This window comes from Nasonia vitripennis, assembly GCF_009193385.2.
Source record: "Nasonia vitripennis strain AsymCx chromosome 1 unlocalized genomic scaffold, Nvit_psr_1.1 chr1_random0002, whole genome shotgun sequence".
NCBI classification, from domain to species: domain Eukaryota; kingdom Metazoa; phylum Arthropoda; class Insecta; order Hymenoptera; family Pteromalidae; genus Nasonia; species Nasonia vitripennis.
The window spans coordinates 4,578,136-4,598,001 of record NW_022279588.1 but is presented as its reverse complement, the minus strand read 5'-3'; the positions used below and the strand labels follow the sequence as shown (position 1 = coordinate 4,598,001).

The 19,866-nt window shown below is 38.7% G+C and overlaps 1 protein-coding gene across 9 annotated transcripts in view; it reads right to left on the bottom strand.

The window, feature by feature from the left end:
- Positions 1–17,727, bottom strand: part of Cox15 (COX15 homolog, cytochrome c oxidase assembly protein) — a 206,735-nt gene extending 189,008 nt beyond the window's left edge. For 4 of the 9 annotated variants that reach the window (XM_031928538.1, XM_031929622.1, XM_031929264.2 and 1 more), the window contains exon 1: positions 17,381–17,722. Coding sequence is in view for 1 of the 9 variants with exons in the window: in NM_001190931.1 (NP_001177860.1) it covers positions 17,381–17,500 (120 nt within the window). In the remaining 8 variants the exon portion in view is untranslated. 9 annotated transcript variants of the gene reach the window in all.
- Positions 17,728–19,866: the final 2,139 nt, after the last annotated feature.

Genomic DNA, 19,866 nt, shown 5'->3' with positions numbered 1-19,866 from the left:
TTTATGATCATCATCAAGACATTTTTTGTTAATACTGTAATGTGCCATGTTCAAATTATATAAATATATATGTATATATGAGCAAATCCACGAGCGAGTGGAAACAACTCAGGTGTTGCAAGTTGAGAATTTCAAATTGAAGGCACACCTACCAGACCAACTTTATTTGGTTCTTTGGGCCATTTGGAATGAGAAAATGCGCGCATGCATGGCCGATCGCTTGCCAAACTTTTTTGCGGGACAGTTTAAATTCTATTATGGGAATTAAACACGGGGAAAATTAACGAAAACCAGAAAATTGCCACTTTTTGTCTGAAGGCGCAATCCAAAATTGTGTTTTAATAGAATCAAAGAATTAAAAAAAAAAGAATTAATTTGAGAGCTGATGGGATAAAAATGGTTGCTTAGGTCAAAAGTTGTCTAGGCTTGAAAATGGCAAAAAATCACCAATTTTTCGATTTTTTACGAAAATCAACGATTTTTCTTTATTTTAAAATCCTTAAAACTTTTAATCTCAGCAGTCAATTTCGACCATCCGGGGCTCAAATTGTAGATTAACATTTTTATTTTACAGTCAGCTATATACAGGACAATGAAAATGGACAAAAAACGGCCATAATTGATAGGCATATATATAATGCAAATTTTGTCCGGACATTCAAAAGTTTTCTAATTACGTCGAGAACATTATGGATCAAGTCATCTTCAGCACGTGGCAATCAACCGATAGATACACTTTGATAAAACAATACCTAACATCGCAAGAATTTATTGAAACTTTATGTTCTAGCCTAGAAAAGTTGATACCTCATCACTTCATCGCTAAGGAACAATCAAAGTTTATTTCTGGGAAGAAAACTAATCTTTCAGATTTTTCTAAGTATATAAACGATTCGAAATAATATAGTTCTAGACTGATACGCGTTAGTTGCGTTATCAGTTTTGACTCGACAAATTTATAAGTATTTGAGATACAGAAATTTTATAAGTTCAAGAAATATTCGAAAATATTCTAAGTCTTTTACTTGCTCGAGGCGTAATTTGCTCAAGAGCAGGGACTAGGCGCTTTAGTTGAGCTGGTGATTAAGTTGCGCTTCGGCTAGAGAGCTAGTACGGGTTGAGCGGGTCCTTTTATAGGCCACGGAGAGAGTGGGGATCGAGCCGCCGGAAAAACTCTCACCTTCATACTTGCACACACTCATTCATACCTATACAAAAATCATTTACACACTTATAATATAATGCGTGCGCCGCGCCGTCGCTGCGTCGAATTCCTTCTCTCGCGCCGCTGCGCTCGCCACTCAATATATACAGATATACAAGTGTGTTGCACGCTCTCGCCGCTCTAACGCTGCTTCTGCTGCTGCCCCTCGCTGGCTCGTGGCGCTGCTGGTATCGTAAAATAAAAGTGTTAATCTTAGTTTAAAAAAAATAAAAGTAAAAGAAAAGAGCTTTAATTTGTGCCCCTGATGGTTAAAGTTGACTGCTCAGATCAAAAGTTATAAGAATTTTTAAGATAGAGAAAAATTGACGGTTTTTGAAAAAAATCTAAATATTTGTGATTTTTTGCCATTTTTAAACCTAGACAACTTTTGACCTAGGCAACCATTTTTAACCCACTAGCCCGCAAATTAAAGCTCTCTTTTGAGACTTCGATCCTAGTAATACACATTTTTGTATTTCGCCTTCAGATATTGAGTAGATGAATTAGAACCATGGGTTATTTTCGTTAATTTTCTCCATGTCGAATTCCCATAATAGAATTTAAACTGTCCAACAAAAAGTTTGGCAAGCTATCGGCCATGCACGCGCGCTTTTTCTCAATCCAGAGGGTCCAAAGAATGAAAATAAGTTGGTCTGGTAGGTGTGCCATCAATTTGAAATTCTAAACTTCCAACACCCGAGTTGTTTCCACTCGTTCGTGGATTTGCTCATATGTGTGCAAGAGTATGTATGTACGAGTACATGAGAATATATATGCATATATTTATATACGACTACAAATGACGCCTGCGTGACTGCAACCATGCACTCAAGCAGACAACGTATTTACAACCGATCGAGACGAAGCAACTAGATTGCAACACACACTGAGCACCGAAAATCGGAGCGAGTGCTCTGACCTCTGTGTCAGCATTCCTCGCGCGCGAACCACGACTGCAAAGCGTACGCGTCAATCCTTGGTGTGGCGAATGTTGATTGGACTACCGCGATCTTCTTCATCTTAATTTCATAACTGCTTGCATTGGTACCAAGGCTTCAAAAACCCCGCAGCCGATCTACGCAGTGTCTTTTTGCGTAGTGACATATCCCTTGCGGTAGCGACTGCTGCTAAGGTGAAGTTTTTCATTTTCATTTTTATTAGGTATTTCTGCACTCATTAATCGCTAATTAAGTGATTTGCAGCATACATTTATTTAACTCTTTTTAAACAAATGTCACATTTGTAACACCCCGTACAGGCTCCGCATAAAAATTATAAATTATATTTAAAACTAATTTTCGTGGAACAAAATTCTAGATTTTACGCGAGTATCTCGCGCTCCCCCGGGTTTAACATAACATCATGGCTCAAAAAAATCAAATCCGAACCAAAAGGGACTTAAGGGTCGGAACTTGGAATGTTCGCAGTCTATACAGAGCAGGTGCGTTTAAAGAACTCGTAAAGGAAGCTGATAGGTACAATCTAGATTTGGTAGCAATACAGGAATCGCGGTGGCCAGATGGCGGAGTACTAGCATCGGGTAACTTCACGTACCTGTATGGGGCCGGGAGTCGGGGATCTCTAGGCACCGGATTTCTCGTAAGCAAAAGCATCATACATTCGGTTAAAAGTTTCAAATCCGTCAATGATAGGCTCTCGTACATCATTATCGAAGGTGAATGGTATAGATATGTATTTATTAATGTACACTGTCCTACGTAGGACAAAGAAGAAGAAGCTAAGGATCTCTATTACGAAACTTTAGAGCAGGTAATCGACCAGTTCGCGTCTTACGACACAAGAATAGTATTAGGCGATTTCAATGCTAAAATAGGTAGGGAGGAAATGTTTAGGCCTACTATAGGTAAGGAAAGCCTGCACGAAGCCAGCAATGATAACGGTATTAGGGTCATAAATTTCGCGGCGGCAAAAGATCTTATAATCAAAACTACGTGTTTTAAGCACAAGAACATACACAAGGCAACGTGGACATCGCCGGACGGGGCCACACAGAACCAAATTGATCATTTCCTCATTGAAAAAAGACGTCATACTAATGTTCTTGACGTAAGGGCTTACAGAGGGGCAGATAGCGACTCGGACCACTTCCTAGTAGTAGCCAAATTAAGAGCTAGACTAGTAGCGAATCAAAATAGTAAGCGAGCAAACAAGGTAGAAAGCTTCGATATTGAGAAACTACGAGATAGAACAGAGCGAATTAGGTACCAGATAGAAATTAATAACAGGTTTCAGGCACTTGAAGAAGCAAACACATCGCCGGAGGGGAATGACGAACCGAATAGCTTATGGGGGGACATCGAAAAAACGGTAAAAGAGGCCGCGAACAAAGTACTGGATAAAAAGAAAAAGCCAAAGAGCAAACCATGGTTTGTCGAAGAGTGCGAACTCTGGTTTGAAAGGCGCAAAAAGGCTAAATTAGATAGCTTACAAAATAGAAGCGATAGGACCGTAGAAGAGTATTCTAACGTAAGGAAACAGACGAGCGCGATCTACAGAAATAAGAAGCGGGAGTATCAAAAGAATCTTATTAGGAGAATAGAAACTAACAGTAAGGAAAATAACCCCCGCGAAATGTACAGAGGGATTAACGCCATCAGAAAGGGTTTTAGGAGTAGAGCGCAATTGATGAAGGACGAAAACGGGGACCTCGTAACAAATGACAACGAATTACTGTCGCTGTGGAAAAATTATTTCGATAAATTATTAAACGTGCACGAAAATAGCGAAGAATTAGGGGACGAAATTCACACTGCTGAACCCCACGTGGAGGAACCGAGCTACCAAGAAGTAGAGGCCGCGATTAAAAAACTAAAAAACAACAAAGCCGCGGGAAATGACTCTATACCAGCTGAGTTACTCAAATATGGGGGCGTCGAGCTCACTTTCAAAATCTATAAACTAGTATGTGCCATCTGGAAAAATGAAACAATACCCGAAAATTGGAAGGAATCTATCATTATACCGATTTTTAAAAAGGGAGATAAGACAGACTGCAATAACTATAGGGGTATTTCACTTTTAGCAACGTGCTACAAAGTTCTGTCAAACGTAATACAAGCTAGACTCACTCCATTCGCGTAAGATATAGTAGGAGATTATCAGTGCGGATTTCGGCGCAACAGATCGACGAGCGATCAAATGTTTACCATAAGACAGTTGTTAGAGAAAAAGTGGGAATTTTGCGAAACCATACACCAACTATTTATAGATTTTAAAAAAGCGTACGACTCTATTAAGCGAAGCAAAATGTATCAAATTCTAGTACTTCTCGGTGTACCGAAAAAACTCGTGAGGTTAATTCAAATATGTCTTAACGGAAGCACGGGAAAGGTCCGAGTAGGCGGTAATGTATCAGAACCCTTTATGATACGCGATGGTTTAAAACAAGGGGATGGGCTCTCTACGGTGCTGTTCAACTTAACGTTAGAGTATGCCGTTAGAAAAATGCAGGTTAGCCAGCTGGGCGCAACGCTTAATGGAACAACGCAGATACTAGGCTACGCAGATGATTTGGATATACTGGGGGATTGTAGGGAAACGGTAGCAAGAAACGCGGAAATCCTCATAAAAGCGGTGTAGTATACAGGGTTAGAAGTGAGTGAATCAAAAACAAAGTACATGATTGTGGATAAGCTAGGCATCTGCAGAGGGGAGGAAGATCTCAGAGTTGGGAATTTTACTTTTGAAAAGGTTAGCGAATTCAGGTATCTGGGTACGACCATAAATGATAGAAACGAGATTAATGTCGAAATAAATAAGAGACTCCATTCGGGTAATGCTTGCTTCTACGCCGTGAGTAATTTACTTAAGTCGAGGCTGTTGTCTAAAAACGTTAAAATAAGAATATACAGGACAATAATACTGCCGGTGGTTCTGTACGGGTGCGAAACGTGGGCTCTCACTAAGCAGGCGGACAACCGTTTTAGGGTATTTGAAAATAAAGTCTTGCGGAAAATATACGGGCCGAAGAAAGATGAGGAAACCGGGGAATGGAGGAGACTACACAATGATGAGTTACACAATCTGTACGCGTCACCAAATATTAACAGAATAATAAAATCGCGCAGATTGGGATGGGCAGGGCACGTAGCGAGAATGGGAGACGACCGTACGGCAGCGCGTGTCATGAAGGGCAGGCCGATGGTAACGCGACCTCTAGGTAGACCTAGACGTAGATGGGAGGACAACGTAAAAGCGGATCTAGTAGAAATAGGACGGGTGGGTGTCGATCGGATAGGTGCATCTTGGGTGGGGTTGACACAAGATAGGGCAGCGTGGAAGGCTTGCGTAGATGAGGCGATGAACTTTCGAGTTCCAAATGCCATGTAAAAAAAAACCTCGCGCTCCCCCACTCTTTATTCAAACGCTCCGGATCAGCTGAGCTCACAGCAGCATAATACCAGCAGCGCCACGAGCCAGCGAGCGGCAGCAGCAGAAGCAGCGTTAGACCGGGGAGAGCGTGCAACACACATGTATATCTGTATATATTGAGTGGCGAGCGCAGCGGCGCGAGAGAAGGAATTCGACGCAGCGACGGCGCGGCGCGCGCATTATATTATAAGTGTTTAAAAAAGACCATAAAATTTCCTATTTTTTCCTGCAAGATTTTCCAGATTAACCGTTCCGTTCAATTTTTATGATAAAAAAGGTGATTTAAAAAAAATACTCTAAAATCTCTAAAACTAAATCGTCAAACGTTTTTAAAAATTGTATGACAATAAAAAACGATAATATCTGTTTGCTGTAAAAATGTTAAACCATTTTGATGACTAGTTTTCAAGCTAAAAATCAAAAACTAAAAAAATGGGTTTTCTATATAGTACGATTACGGGAGTTAAAAGCCGTTTAATTAAGTTGAAATTTTGGGAAAATATCAATCTTTTGATCACCTCGGCTAGGTTCTTTTTGCAGCTTATAAAACCGTTTAGTTTAAAAGATATCTGGATTCAAATTTTTTGTCTCTTACCATGTATACCCTGTATAACTATAAACTGATAATTACTATTTTTGTTAAACGTTCTTCTGTTAAACTCGCTAACTAAAGTTCAGAATGCTTTAAGATAATTCATGATTTTATGAGGTTATGAGGACCCTATGGTATTTAAAATATTGAGGTTTAAATTTCTTCATGAAAATTATATGATTTGATATTGTGACGGGTTCTTCAGTAAAATAATTAAGATTGAAAGTATTTCAAAAATCATTAATTTACTGTATATTCGAAAAATATTGTAACTATTGGAATTATAAATTTTGCTGGAGAAAACTAAGTGCCAAAGAATGGGCAGCGGTTTTTTTGACTGTTATAGTTTTTTAATATTTTCAGTTTTTTAATAAATCTTTATTATTAAAAATTTTTAATTCCACCCCTATTCGGAATTGACAGTAGGAAAAAAGATCTTAACAAAACTTGAATTCGATTACTATTCCAATATATATTTTAACCGAGCAACGTTAGGAGTGAGGTGAATCGCGCTAGTTAACGTATCAATAAATGGCATTTGAACGAAATTCAGTAACTGCAGTGTGCATATGCAAAATTCTCAGCATACTCGCGCTTCAGCTACTGCTTTCCTACAAATGCCATTTATTAATGTGTTAATATTCTTATTTGAAACTTGGCACTGTGATAGATGTTTATAAAAGGACAACTATCTCTTGGTTTTTCATAATTCATTGTACTTCTTTAGTTTCAAGCCATTTTCTGCCAAGCACTCGTACTTTTAGCAGTCGGTAAAAGTTGGGTTTCGGACCCCCTTAAGTTGATTTCAAAATGATTGCGAGCTTTTTCAATTTCATGAACCACTTGTCATCAGTTGTTAAACGCATTTTGAAATAATACTGTTCTCGACTATTTTTTATATTACACTTCTCTGACAGCCCTCCACGGTATCAATGTAAGACTTTGCAAAAAAGAAATGGAAATAGAATAGAATAGAAATAGAAATGTTTTATTTTCATGGTTGAAAAAACAAAATATACATAGTATTACAGATTGTTTAGTCGAATTAGCATTTCAATAGCTGCATAACACAGCAGTCATATCACAGTTCGTACATTGCATGCTTCTTATTTCTTATTATAATATCAATATCACGTTTTATTACACTTATTCCATCGCATCATTACAATTACAATCACAGTTAACAATATATAATATCGCAGGTACATAATTTTCGCATCACAGATAATTGCGCATCAGATGTTTACGCAACGCTCGCTTGAATTCAGCCAGCGAAGGCAAAGTTCGCACACCCTGCAGAAGGGAATTCCATAGACTCACACCGTACACAGCAAACGAATGCAGCCCCACATCAGTTCGCGTTCCTGGAACCGAAATATCCCTGGACACCCTACTGAAAGTCCTATACTGATTTTTTTTAAAGAGGGTCGCAGCCTGTACTGCGGTTGCCCCATGCAGTAAGCTTCATACACTAACACCCCCGCAAAGTACGCCCTTCTTCCCCTAGTATCTAACCAGCCCAGTTTCTTTCTATAGGGAGTAATATACTCGCGCCTCCCTGCACCACATATATAGCGCACACATGCATTCTGCAATCTCTGTAGTCGTGTCTGGAGCTCTTCGGACACATCAAGGTACACTACAGATCAGTAATCTAGGTGAGAAACAACAAGAGCAGCTGCCAGCTGCTTACGTAACGCCTCAGTGGTACAGGATCGAAAAAACCTTAGTCCATAAAGGGCTCTGTTAACTCTTTGACTAACCGCATCAACTTGCGCTTTCTACGGTTATTTAGAATCCATGACCAAACCAAGGTTAGTTACCGTGTCGACAAATGGGACAAAGATGCCCGCACCTCAATACCAGGCAAGTTCAACCCCTGCAGTTGATTAATATTATAGTCTGAAGCAAAAATTATAGCCTTAGTCTTGCCAGTATTAAGATGCAAAGCATTATCAGAGGCCCACCCCGACACAGCTCTCGCCACAGCCAACAGACCATCTATACCGACCACCCAATCTATACCTACTCTTGTACATTGAGTGTAGGTTTGCAGGTCGTCCGCGTATAGCAAATGCGCGACACTATTCATCAACAGTTCTTCCAGTCTCTCTGATCTCTCAAAGTCAGTCAGTACGTCTTTGAGATCATTAACGTAAAGGCTGAACAGGAGAGGTCCCAGAATAGAGCCCTGTGGGATATCAAGGTTGGTAGTTAGCCAATCTGATTTTCCGTTAGATGTAGTAACCACTCGCTGGTTACGTCCTGTAATAAATGACTTAACCCACAGAACTACTGCTCTAGAGAAGCCCATCCCGATCAGTTTACGGAGTAGCTTCGAAGGGGATATTGTTTCAAACGCCTTGCTAAAGACAAAAAGCAGTAAGATGGTCAGTAACTGTTTGTCAATCCCTGTCCTTATATCTTCGTCAACTTTAGTAGTGCCATCTGCGTTGAGTTGTTGCGTCGAAAACCGGTTTTGAAAGGGTCAAGAATTTTCCGTGACTCTAGATGTTTTGAGATCTGGTCATATACTATCTTTTCCAGGACCTTAGAAAAGAAGCTCAGTAGTGCTATTAAACGAATGTCCGTAACAGCTAATGGAATTGCTTCCTTTTTGAGAGGCACTAAACGAGCCCCCTTCCAGGCCCCAGGAAAGAAAGCACTTGATAATCAAGCATTGAACAAACCTGATGATATCCGAGAACTGGTAGAGATTTCGCTATGACACTCTGGGGTATCCCATCCTTACTATTTGCTTGCGACGAGAAATGAGCGACTGCCAGCACAACATCCGAAAAAGTAACTTCACGAAAAGTAAAGCCACCCTCTCTGGCTTCCGACATGATATCCATGATGTAATCTTTACTGATGACGTGGTGTGTCGCGCCATGATTCACTAACTTTAAATTCATTTCACAGGCGAGTTCTCGGAAAAACTCAGCATCGCGTGAGGTCGATAACATGTTAGCGTTCAGACTTCCATTACTATCCTACAATCATATCCTACGGAATAGTTTCATAAATCATCGGTAAAGTTTGAATTTATTAAAAAGATACCTGGTGAACGGTGAATTACAACAACGAATATCGGCATCAGGATGCCCTGTTGAACGCTATGAATAAATTATTCCGGAATACCCGGCTTTCCTTCGATCTGTGTAGGTAATGAACACAGTAGTATAGCTTTGTAGTCATTCCGGACATACAGAGCTACTCCTCCGCCACGCTTATTCTTATCCTGCCTCATAATCGAAAACCCATCTATCCGAACAAACACGTTATCGACCTCATGCCCGAATCGCATCTCAGCCACGCCGAAAATGTGATACGAGGGCTGAGCAGTGTCCAGGAATTGACGGAACAGCCCCATATGCGCATAGAGAGAGGTAGCGTTAAGGAAACCCGCCCTCAACCAGTCGTGGAGGGGTGACAGGAGCAGAGTGAGTGAGTGAGTGAGTGAGTCAATTCTCACTAGTCTTCTCACTAGTCACCGTCTGCAAGTCTAGGCTAGCCACGTCTACATCTCTCACATTACCACTATTTACACATTTTTTTGTATTTATTGCACAATCATAGGATGCAGCAATCACGTGCAGGTCAGCTGCAGTATTAAACGAATGTGACAATTCCCATCCTGCATTTTTAGTAGGAAACGACCGCCTTTATGCCAAACGTATTTGAAACCAAGACCGTGAGCTAAACTTTTCAGACTATTATAATGCAAAAATAATTTTTTACTCAACATTTCATTTATAAAGATGTTACTTTGTACCATGATATTACTCGTTTCCGAAGGCATATGCGAGATGTTGATATGCCGTGTATTGAGACCAATGATCTTGTGTTTCGCTCGCATTAACTCCTTCGCGCTTATCTCCGGCGCTTGCAGTTGTCATTGTATTCGTATTTGCACGCAGCAACCGCGTAGATACTATATTATCCCTTGCAACGGTGCAAGGTCCAATTTCCGGCCATTGCTGCTCCATGGATGTGTGGGAGCAAAATTTGAGATTTTGGTTTGTCTCGTCGCCGAGTCAGAACCTTTCGGGCACTTGCGCTCTAGCCTTTATTTTTTGTAGGTACGGGCCTGTACTGAGGCGCGAGAGCTGACAGTACATAGTACTTCAGTGCGCGCTAACCCCGCCTACTTTCTCGCTTCGGGTCGCTCTCTTATGCCGCGTACGCTTCGGTTTTCTTTGGGTGCTCTCGTATCGCGTCTGCGCTTGAATAAACTCGGTAAGAGCATTGCGTATATGTAAATGCGTTACCGAGTTTATCTTGTCGTGCGCCACGTTCTCGCGCATGCTCGCGTCGTGCGGAAGCCATTGTCACTCTCACTTGGACTCTCACTCAGCACACTACGCCGCAGCGCCTTTTCCCGCATACCGCTCAAGACGTCGTGACCGAGAGACTTCGTGAGACCTTCAACTAGGAGGCACGGGGTACTGGAGCATTTCTGATACATATATGAGTTTGCAACCCCGACTGGTCTAGGTAAACGGGTTATCCTCTTCCGAGGATATCTTTTATCTTTTATTACTAACGTGCACCCAGGAATCAGGCGTTAAGCCCAAACTGGGGGAGATAAGCAACAGCTCGTCTCCGGCATATGAATTAACCTTACTAACTAGCCTCCTTACGGGTGTAAAAATACTGCTGTGTGCCGTCCGACTGGGCTGTCTACGTCAAGCCCCAATGGGTTGCCCCAGGACACACGTCATTACTACTTCATCGAAAGTAGTCATAAATTCCTCACTAATAAAGCCAAACGCATACGGGAGGGTACTTTCCTTTTCCTTTCTTTTCTTTTCTTTTTCAATATAGTATTCGCGTTTCGCGGGCTTGCGCAGATCTGGGCGTTGAGTATGCGTTGAGATTTACGCATCACGCAACATTTATTTAGATTTCCAGTCCTTTCACTCCTGCGCCATGTGTCTCAATTTATTATTATAAAAAATAAAATATTCAAATATAATATACGACAGAGAAGCAAAACACAGAAACTTTCAACGGAGGGCAAAACGGTGCTGAGAATTGCGTGGGCCACGTCTCCATGCTCTTGTTTAGAACCATCAAAAATGTTGGAAACAATTATTTTTGTGGTAGACTCACCACTGCTCAACCGGTCCGTTGAAGAGGATCGCCCGTCAGCAGAGTAATCACAAAACCTCACACTACACTTGCAACCGCAAATGCGGCGTCGACTTTTACAGACCTCAAAATCGTCTGTATCAGTCGACGTGGAAGCGCCCGCGCCACCATTCGCATCAACGGACTCAATATCTCTAAGCGAAACGAAAACTCGTGATGCATTGACATCACAATCGTTATTATTACATATATTATTATTATTATTCGCATCACCACCGGTACTATTACTAAGACTAGAACTAGAATTGTCATCATCATAGCTAGACCGAGCACCATCAACAAAAGTTTTTACTTTAAGCATTACTCGCATAAGCTCCTCCAGTTTTTCTTCAAGTATTTTATTTTCTTGTGAGAGCAGAAAGCGATCATCATGCAACTCTTCCAGCTTAGAGTTTTGCATTACAATTTTCTCCTCAAGTGACGAGACCCTATCCACCAGTCTATCGATCATTTATGGTACCGCTGAGCCAGGGTCTAATTTCTGACTAATGGCATCGAGCTTTCCCACAAGAAGAGAGTCCTTAGATTACCCACTGTTCTCTCAAGGAGCTCAAACTGGTTGCTAAAAAGGTCAAGCATTGATGATGGCACTGAACAGTAGTGAAGTGCACTTATATCCGCCAATGATTTTGCTTGAGCGCTTATCCTATCAGCAATTTTGCTAGCAGGGACGGTCGGAGTCGAAGTAGAAAGAGTTTCCTTAAGGGATACATAAATGTTGGTAAGATTATTATTAATGTGCGTGTAATTAGTATTCGAGTCTTCATTCTTGCCTATGTCATTATTATCATCATCAGTATTGACATTATTAGCATTATCAGGACTGTTATCGCTAGTATTGCATTCTTCAGTGTTGTTTACAGTATTATTTACAGTATTATTCAGATCATTTTTTTTATTATTCAAATTTGTATTATTTTCGTCATCTTTGGTATCTTTATGTTTATCTTTATTTTTGTTTTTGTCCTTGTCCACCCTAGAAAAGACTTCATATTTGCACTGTAATCTAGGATACTTGGAACTCACTTGTCAAATCTTGTACTCAATAGCAATAAACAAGGAGAAAATTAATGTCTTACCCGCAGTCTAACGAAGGTTGAATAATTATGTACATCAATTTATTTTTATTTTAGGAAGGAATATCTACGTCCGTTTGCCTATAACATACACAAAACACAAAAAATCAATTCTCATAAATTTACAATCATAAGACATTATATAATCAGTAATTATAGTTATCTGACATTTAAAACTAAGTGAGCACTATACAAATAATGCACAGCATTACAAATCTAATAGTATTATCAGGTATTTAAACTACAATATTTATATTAAGTCATGTTTATTGATACTGACTATAAAATTTGATCAGCTGACCAGGTAGCGCAGCTGATCTCGTATATAAAACCGACGGAACAGTTGGAACATGGAATGCGGACCACTTGAAATATCAGTGCTACGACTGCCAAAAAATGTATTCATAACTTGATTTTTATAACAATTTATGCAACTCTAATTATATTTATGAAACCGGCAATTAAATCCAAAACGATTCGCGGTGGTTTCAATATATTTAGTAATAATTGTCACGTCCAAATATTATTTTTTTACAATTCCCCGCTTTCTCACCCTCACTGATATTTTGTGTGCCGGTGTAATATATCATTGTATTGAAATGAGTATTTTATAAAGTTTATATACACAAAGAAGTTAGAATAATAGACAACACCATAAGTAAAATGAAACAGACATGGCAAGTTACGTAGTAAGTATCTTAAAAGTTGTCCGTAATTAATCATTATATAACTTAAATTCTAAGTTAACTAGAAATTGGCTTTGCGCGTGTTAATTTTGTTGTTGTTGAACTCTCTGAAGTTGCTCCCTATTTCCACTGTACCTACCAATGAAATTTTTTGATAACGGTCTGAATTGGCTCTATAAGAGCTTCAATTCGATACTATTGCAATCTCCCTTTTAGAAATGGAATAGACTCTTTGATGAACAAACAATTTTTTGATTCATCTTCATTATGATTATATATAATAAACTTGACTTTTTTAAATTGATCTCAGTTCTTTTTTATCTGTAATTTAGTGGCTACTAGTCACAATTAATTTTCACAAATTGTCGTAATAAATATGTATGACATGCTACGTCACTAACATCCATAATAATTTTTCGGAATACAAACTCGCCTAACCTTTTACTTTTTTAAAAAATAATAATTTTTATTAAAATTAAAATTTCTGTAAACCTAAACTCTGATTACTTACTTTTTTTAAAATAATAACACACCTTCATGTGCATACAAGAGCCAGAATTACCAGCTTGGCAAGTACAATGAGCTTAGAGGTTGATTGCAAACACACAGTGCAAAATATTTATCAACTTTGTTTAAGGTATTGCAATTTTCACATAATAATATGTGATTGGAGTTGAAGATTCTAGATCCTTCTGCAAAGGGCCTACTTCCATCATTAACATAATTAATAGACTCGAATATCTCCATGATGGCATTTACTATGATGGTTTTTGTATATTTTTAAATAAATGTATAAAGCATTTTCCAGTTTGAACTTGCCTGTTACCAGGTAACCTTATTATATGCTTCAAATGTGGCGGTGGTGCCACCAAGCAGGACATAGACATCCAAAAACCATGCTTCACGCGAATTACTCTTACTTTAGAATAAGAGAAAGGCCACATTTAACCAGTTTATCAATAACAGAAGAAAGATTTCTATCTTTCATATTTTTTATTCATAATTTATTAACAGCAATTTCTCTGCTAAAGACTAAGCATATGAAATTCACATATAAATAATATAATTTTTTGATCAATTAAGAATATTGATAGTACTTGTAGCAACATTCTGGAAGGTAAGAAGCCAGCTGATTGACTAAAACCACATAATTTGCTGCAACTTAAAGGTAACTGCCGGATACTGTAGTTTTATGTATTTTTTTAGATCAATTTTCGAGATGTGCATAAATTACAAACTTGCTTTAATAATAATCACTTATTATTATTTAATTTATAAAAATACTAAAAGTTTCTCATAATTAAAAAAAATTCAAATGTCAGTTTTATGTACTTAAAAATAGATGATTAAATAAACACTACTAGGGTAATTTAAGCACTCTCCTTGCATGCTATATTTCAAGGTTGGAATTTTTTAATTTAGCGCCATTAAAACAACTAATCATGGTAAGTTTTTAGGTATTAGCTATAGCTCTGCCATTAACCAATTACATTTCTCGATTCATTAGAATAAACTAATTCATTTTTGTAACTTTTAATCACTTCACTTTTTTAAAGATTCAACATCCCTATAAATCGACTGCAAAAAAAAATATAAGTAGCAGGTAAGTATAGAATCAGTATTAGGGGCAACGCTCCCAGTATGAACTAGCTGTCATATACTGTCATATACAGCGTGTACACATAACAATACAATTTTCTTACAACTTAAACATATTTTTTCTTGGTTGTAATATTTGCATATTTACATAGATTTATGTGTTTACATGGATTTACATTGATTAACAATGAAGAAATACTGTTGAGTACATTTTTGTATACTTTATTCAACCCTAGTAGAAATGGATTGTGTGCCAAAGTGTGTCAAAGTGTGCCAAAATGTGCCAAAGTGTGCCATAGTGTGCCATAATGTTCCAAAGTGTTCAAATTCGGAAATTTATTACACTTTGGCATACCTTGGCATACTCTGTCACACTTTGGCACATTTTGACACACATGGGTTTTTCAGAAATTGAGGACTTAGAAAATTTTTGCATGAAATCTGGAAAACTTGTATTCCCAACGGATTCCTCTGTTGAGGCATGTTTTTCCAACATTTACGGCGGACATCAGCTTTAAGGCAATTACGGGCAATTGTTAATTAATATTGTAAAAGTACTAAGTATCTAAAGCTGCTTGAAGTACATGAGTTTAAATTTTTGTATTAACTGTAACAAGTACTTGTGGCTCAGTGGTACACTTTCAGCTTACTAACCCAAAGGATCCGGGTTCAAGTCTTACCGATGCTAGATTTTTTTTTTTATTAAATTATTTATTGTTACGTTCTATAACTGAGACTTCAAGCTCCATGCGTGCCGTCGATATGGCAGCATCGTGAAGTAGCAATGTTTTGGCGTGTGGGCAGCAGGATATATCTCATTGTACCGAAGTTTACCGAAGTGTGCCATAGTGTGCCAAAGTGTAATAAAGTGTGCCATGCTGTGCCATACCGTGCCAAACTGAGCCATACTTTGTCAAAAAAGAGATGTTTGTTTCAGAAAAACCCATGTGTGTCAAAGTGTGCCAAAGTGCAACAAATTTCCGAATTTGAACACTTTGGCACACTTTGGCACATTTTGCACACTTTGACACACTTTAGCATACATTGGCACACCCAATTATTTCCACTAGGGAAAATTTATAATAGTGTTTTACAAAATGCTATTAATTATATGATAGTATATTGTGCATCAAGGAGAGAAAATAGGCTATTTCAAGCAATGGTGAGGTGTTCTGCACGAGTTAGATTCAAGGGCACTAAAGGTACCCAAGAGATAGGCAAGTGCTAAAAAAATCTCACCCGTCTAAAATAACTTTTCTTTAAATGGTACACACCGTATTTTCAACAACAATGGCATGAAAGGGCCTGAAAGTAGCGCATGTAACCATGCATTTTAAGTTGTGCACATAGAGTTGTTGTCTTTTGAGTTTACAGTTTAATTTTAAATAATTATATAAAATTTGTAAAAACTTAGAAAAACATATAATTATAGCAGGGAAAAATTAGCTATTTTCTCCCCTAGGGAAAAAATGATTAATTATTTATTCCCTAAAACTCAAGCAACAAACCTCATTTTTTCATTATTTTTAAAAATCCCAGTGGAAAAAAATTCTGTGCCAATATATGTCAAAATTTTGGCATAACTGTGTCAAAACATGAACATTTGACACACTTATGGCACAGTTTGTCATACTGAAAATTAATAAAATTTGTGCGAATTTTATTTCAGTGTCCGGCACAGTTTGGTACAGATTGGCACAATATTGGCACAGATTGACACAATATTGGCACAGTTTTGGCATAATTTGGCACACAAATTTTTTTCACTATGGAAGTTGTTTAGAATTATTAAAATTCATAAAATTTACATAATGAGGGCCTAAATAGGTGTTACCATCCGGATGATAACAATAAAACTCTGGTTGTGAGCGCCAAAATTTTTATTTTCCAATAATTCTGTTTAAACAAAATTTTATATCGAACACTTAAATGTGTTGATTTGTAACTAACTGTGGCAAAATCATGTTAAACTGTGCCAAACTGTACCTATGTCATGCCAAACTGTGCCAATATATTGCCAAATTGGCCCAATATCGAGGAAAACTGCCAATATCATGCCAAACTGTGCCATAATGCACAAAAATTGAGTAAATAATTGTAGTAAAACTAATTATGTCAAACTGATTATATGCCACACTGGACCAAAACTGTGCCAAAATGTGCCATAAGTATGTTAAATGTCCAAAATGTTCATGTTTTGGCACAGCTTTGACACAGTTTTGGCACAGATTGGCATATTTTTCATTTACACTGGGGAATAATTAACGGGCTGTTTAAGTGAACTTTATTGATTGTAATCATATGTTGAATTAAGAAAAATCTAATTAATAATTGTTTGCTATTGTGTAAGTGACTTTGGAACACAGAAACTTTATTGATTCAATTGTTAAACAAATGTTATCATAAAATAACAGATGAGAAAGCCATCTTGCTGATTCTCACTAACATCGTCACCTACACCTTGCTCCATAGTTCCTATTGTTTGTCTAAATTACAAATTATGTGAATGTACAGTTTTATAATATGCATCTCAAAACATCGTGTTTAGTATTTATAATCTAAAATATTTTTGAGGTTAGAAAAATCAGAACATTTTGACCAATCAGCAAGGCTTCGACATCCCCATAATTGATTGTGTAAAATATCTAATATCTTTTAAAATTAATATGAATCTCACCTTTGTATTTGTTGGTATGTGTTTATTAAGAAAACAAACATTTTTGAAATTTGAAACAAAAGATCTATTTCGCATAAACGTTTTATGATAGAAAAGAATATTATTCATAATATTCATCATAAATTTCTTTAATTTTTAAACTATTGATTTTATGTTAGAAAAAATGCGAAAAGTGTAATTATTATTTTATCTTTGTCTACAGTTTTTGTCTTCTTAGAAATCTCAAATTATTCTCTAAAAATTCATAAATCGAAAAGAATGTTTTGTTGTATTGCCAAATATTTTGAAAGTGTCAATTATGGAGGTTAAAGCACGAGAGAAGAATAGGGCCGGGACAGCTAAAACAGCACAGACCTGAGACCACAGCGACAAGGAACAGGAAGAAACAAGAAGGAACAACGGCGTGTCATGAAACGTCTGGTTTCCTCCCGCGTTCCGCGTCCGGAAATATAAGGTCGGTTCGTTTCGTCTTTAGAACTTATAGTTCGATTTCAAGAGCGCGATTATGATTTGTTAAATGAGGACGAATTTACAATTATTAACAACACTTTCTCTCTGAGTTTTCTCCGGGCTTGAGACCGACAATAGGCCGACTGTATGAGAGGTAAGTGCTTGGTTTGCTATGAGGATGATTACGAATTACGAATTTTCAAGGCTAAAAAAGTATTTTTTAGGCTCACTTTTGAAATGATTGATGGGTATGATGTCTCGTAATCGTGAGGGTAATGAATTCCAAACGTATGCGGCGATTATGTGAAATGAATTCCTCAGCGCCTCCGACGAGAAAGGAGGTATGTCTAGCGGTATCGCTTCACCCCTCACAGGACGGAGTGCGACGTGGAAGTCAAAGTAGGCAATTAAATAAGATGATTTAGCATTGTTAAAGAGCTTTCGCAAGAAGCAGGCCGCAAAGTACTTCCTACGTCCGGCAGTGGTGAACCATTGCAGCTCGCCCCTCTTAAGACCATAGATGTAACGTATACCTGTGTTAACCAGTCTTAGTAGTTTAATGTCGAGTTCTTGTGTCAAGTTGCAGTAAACCAGTGAGCAGTAGTCTATGATCGGGAACAGTAGGGCCTGGACGAGGTGTTTACGCAGACCGAGGTTCGTGCTTTTCCTGAAAAAGTATAGTCTATACATAAGAGAGTGAGCACGCTTACACATTTGTGTTACGTGTTCTTTCCAGGTTAGTTTGGAGTCAAGCACGACCCCCAGGCTGCGCACAGAAGATTCAAAATCAACCCGGGCTCCCCCTATATTGATGTACGTGTTAGCCATTGTAGGTAGAGCATTGATATAGTAGGGCGAGCCCAGGACGATCGCCTTAGTTTTGAGGACATTGAGTTTTAGGTTGTTATGCCCAGCCCAGCACCTTATCCTCTCGGCATTAGCTCTCATTCTGTCGGAACAGGAGTCAAGATCCTCGAGGTGGCACTGGGTGTAGATCTGCAGGTCATCCGCATAGATCAGATGTGCAATATCCACGTCCAGACAGAGGCTTATGTCATTGACGTACAGTGCAAAAAGTAGAGGGCCCAGTACGGATCCTTGTGGGACTCCCGTATTGAGCGGAAGGTAAGAGGATAGTTGATTGTCGTCACCAATGACGGCCTGCCGTCTGCCCGTGAGATAAGATGCAATCCATCGGATGACCTGCTTAGAAAAGCCGAAAGAGGTTAGCTTTCTAAGGAGCTTGGCGTGACACACAGTGTCAAACGCCTTGCTAAAATCAAAAAGAAGAAGAAGTGTGACCTTCTTTTTGTCTATTCCAAGCCTGACATCATCAGTCAGCTTTATTAAGCCGGACTGTGTGCTGTGACCGGTACGAAAACCTGTCTGTAGGTCATCAAGGAAGAGCCTAGTTTCCAGGTAATGAGAAAGCTGCCTATGTACCAGCCACTCCAGCGCCTTGGATAGAAAACATAAGAGTGAGATCGGACGATAGTCAGTAGTGGATTTTGGAGAACTGACTTTGTTGAGTGCACGCACCAGTGACCTTTTCCAGTCCGAGGGGAAGCATGACTCGCTCAAGGACAGGTTAAAGATACGACATAATATGGGCGCCAGTACTGGCATGGCCTTGGAGACAACAACCTGTGGGATGCCATCAGTTCCCCTGGCCTGAGAGGTGAAATGCTGAACTCCGGCCAACACGTCCGATTCCGTAATCTCACTGAAGCTGAAGTGGACAGGATATTCCAGACTATCAAGTGATTGCAGTTGTTCGTCGACAGAAGGGGCGAGTGGATCATTGGATATCCCGCTGAAGTATCTGTTAAGATCATCTGTTGAGAAGCGAGATGGAGTGGTTTCCTTGGAGGTGGTGATTCCAAGTTTCTCGAGTTCTCTCCAGATTTCTCCTACATCTGTTATGTTTGATAGTCGTGAGTGATAGTAGTTCAGTTTGGCTTCCTCGACCTGCTTATGTGCGTTATTTACTGCTTGTGTATAAAGAAGTTGATCTCGAGGATGACGTGTCCTGCGAA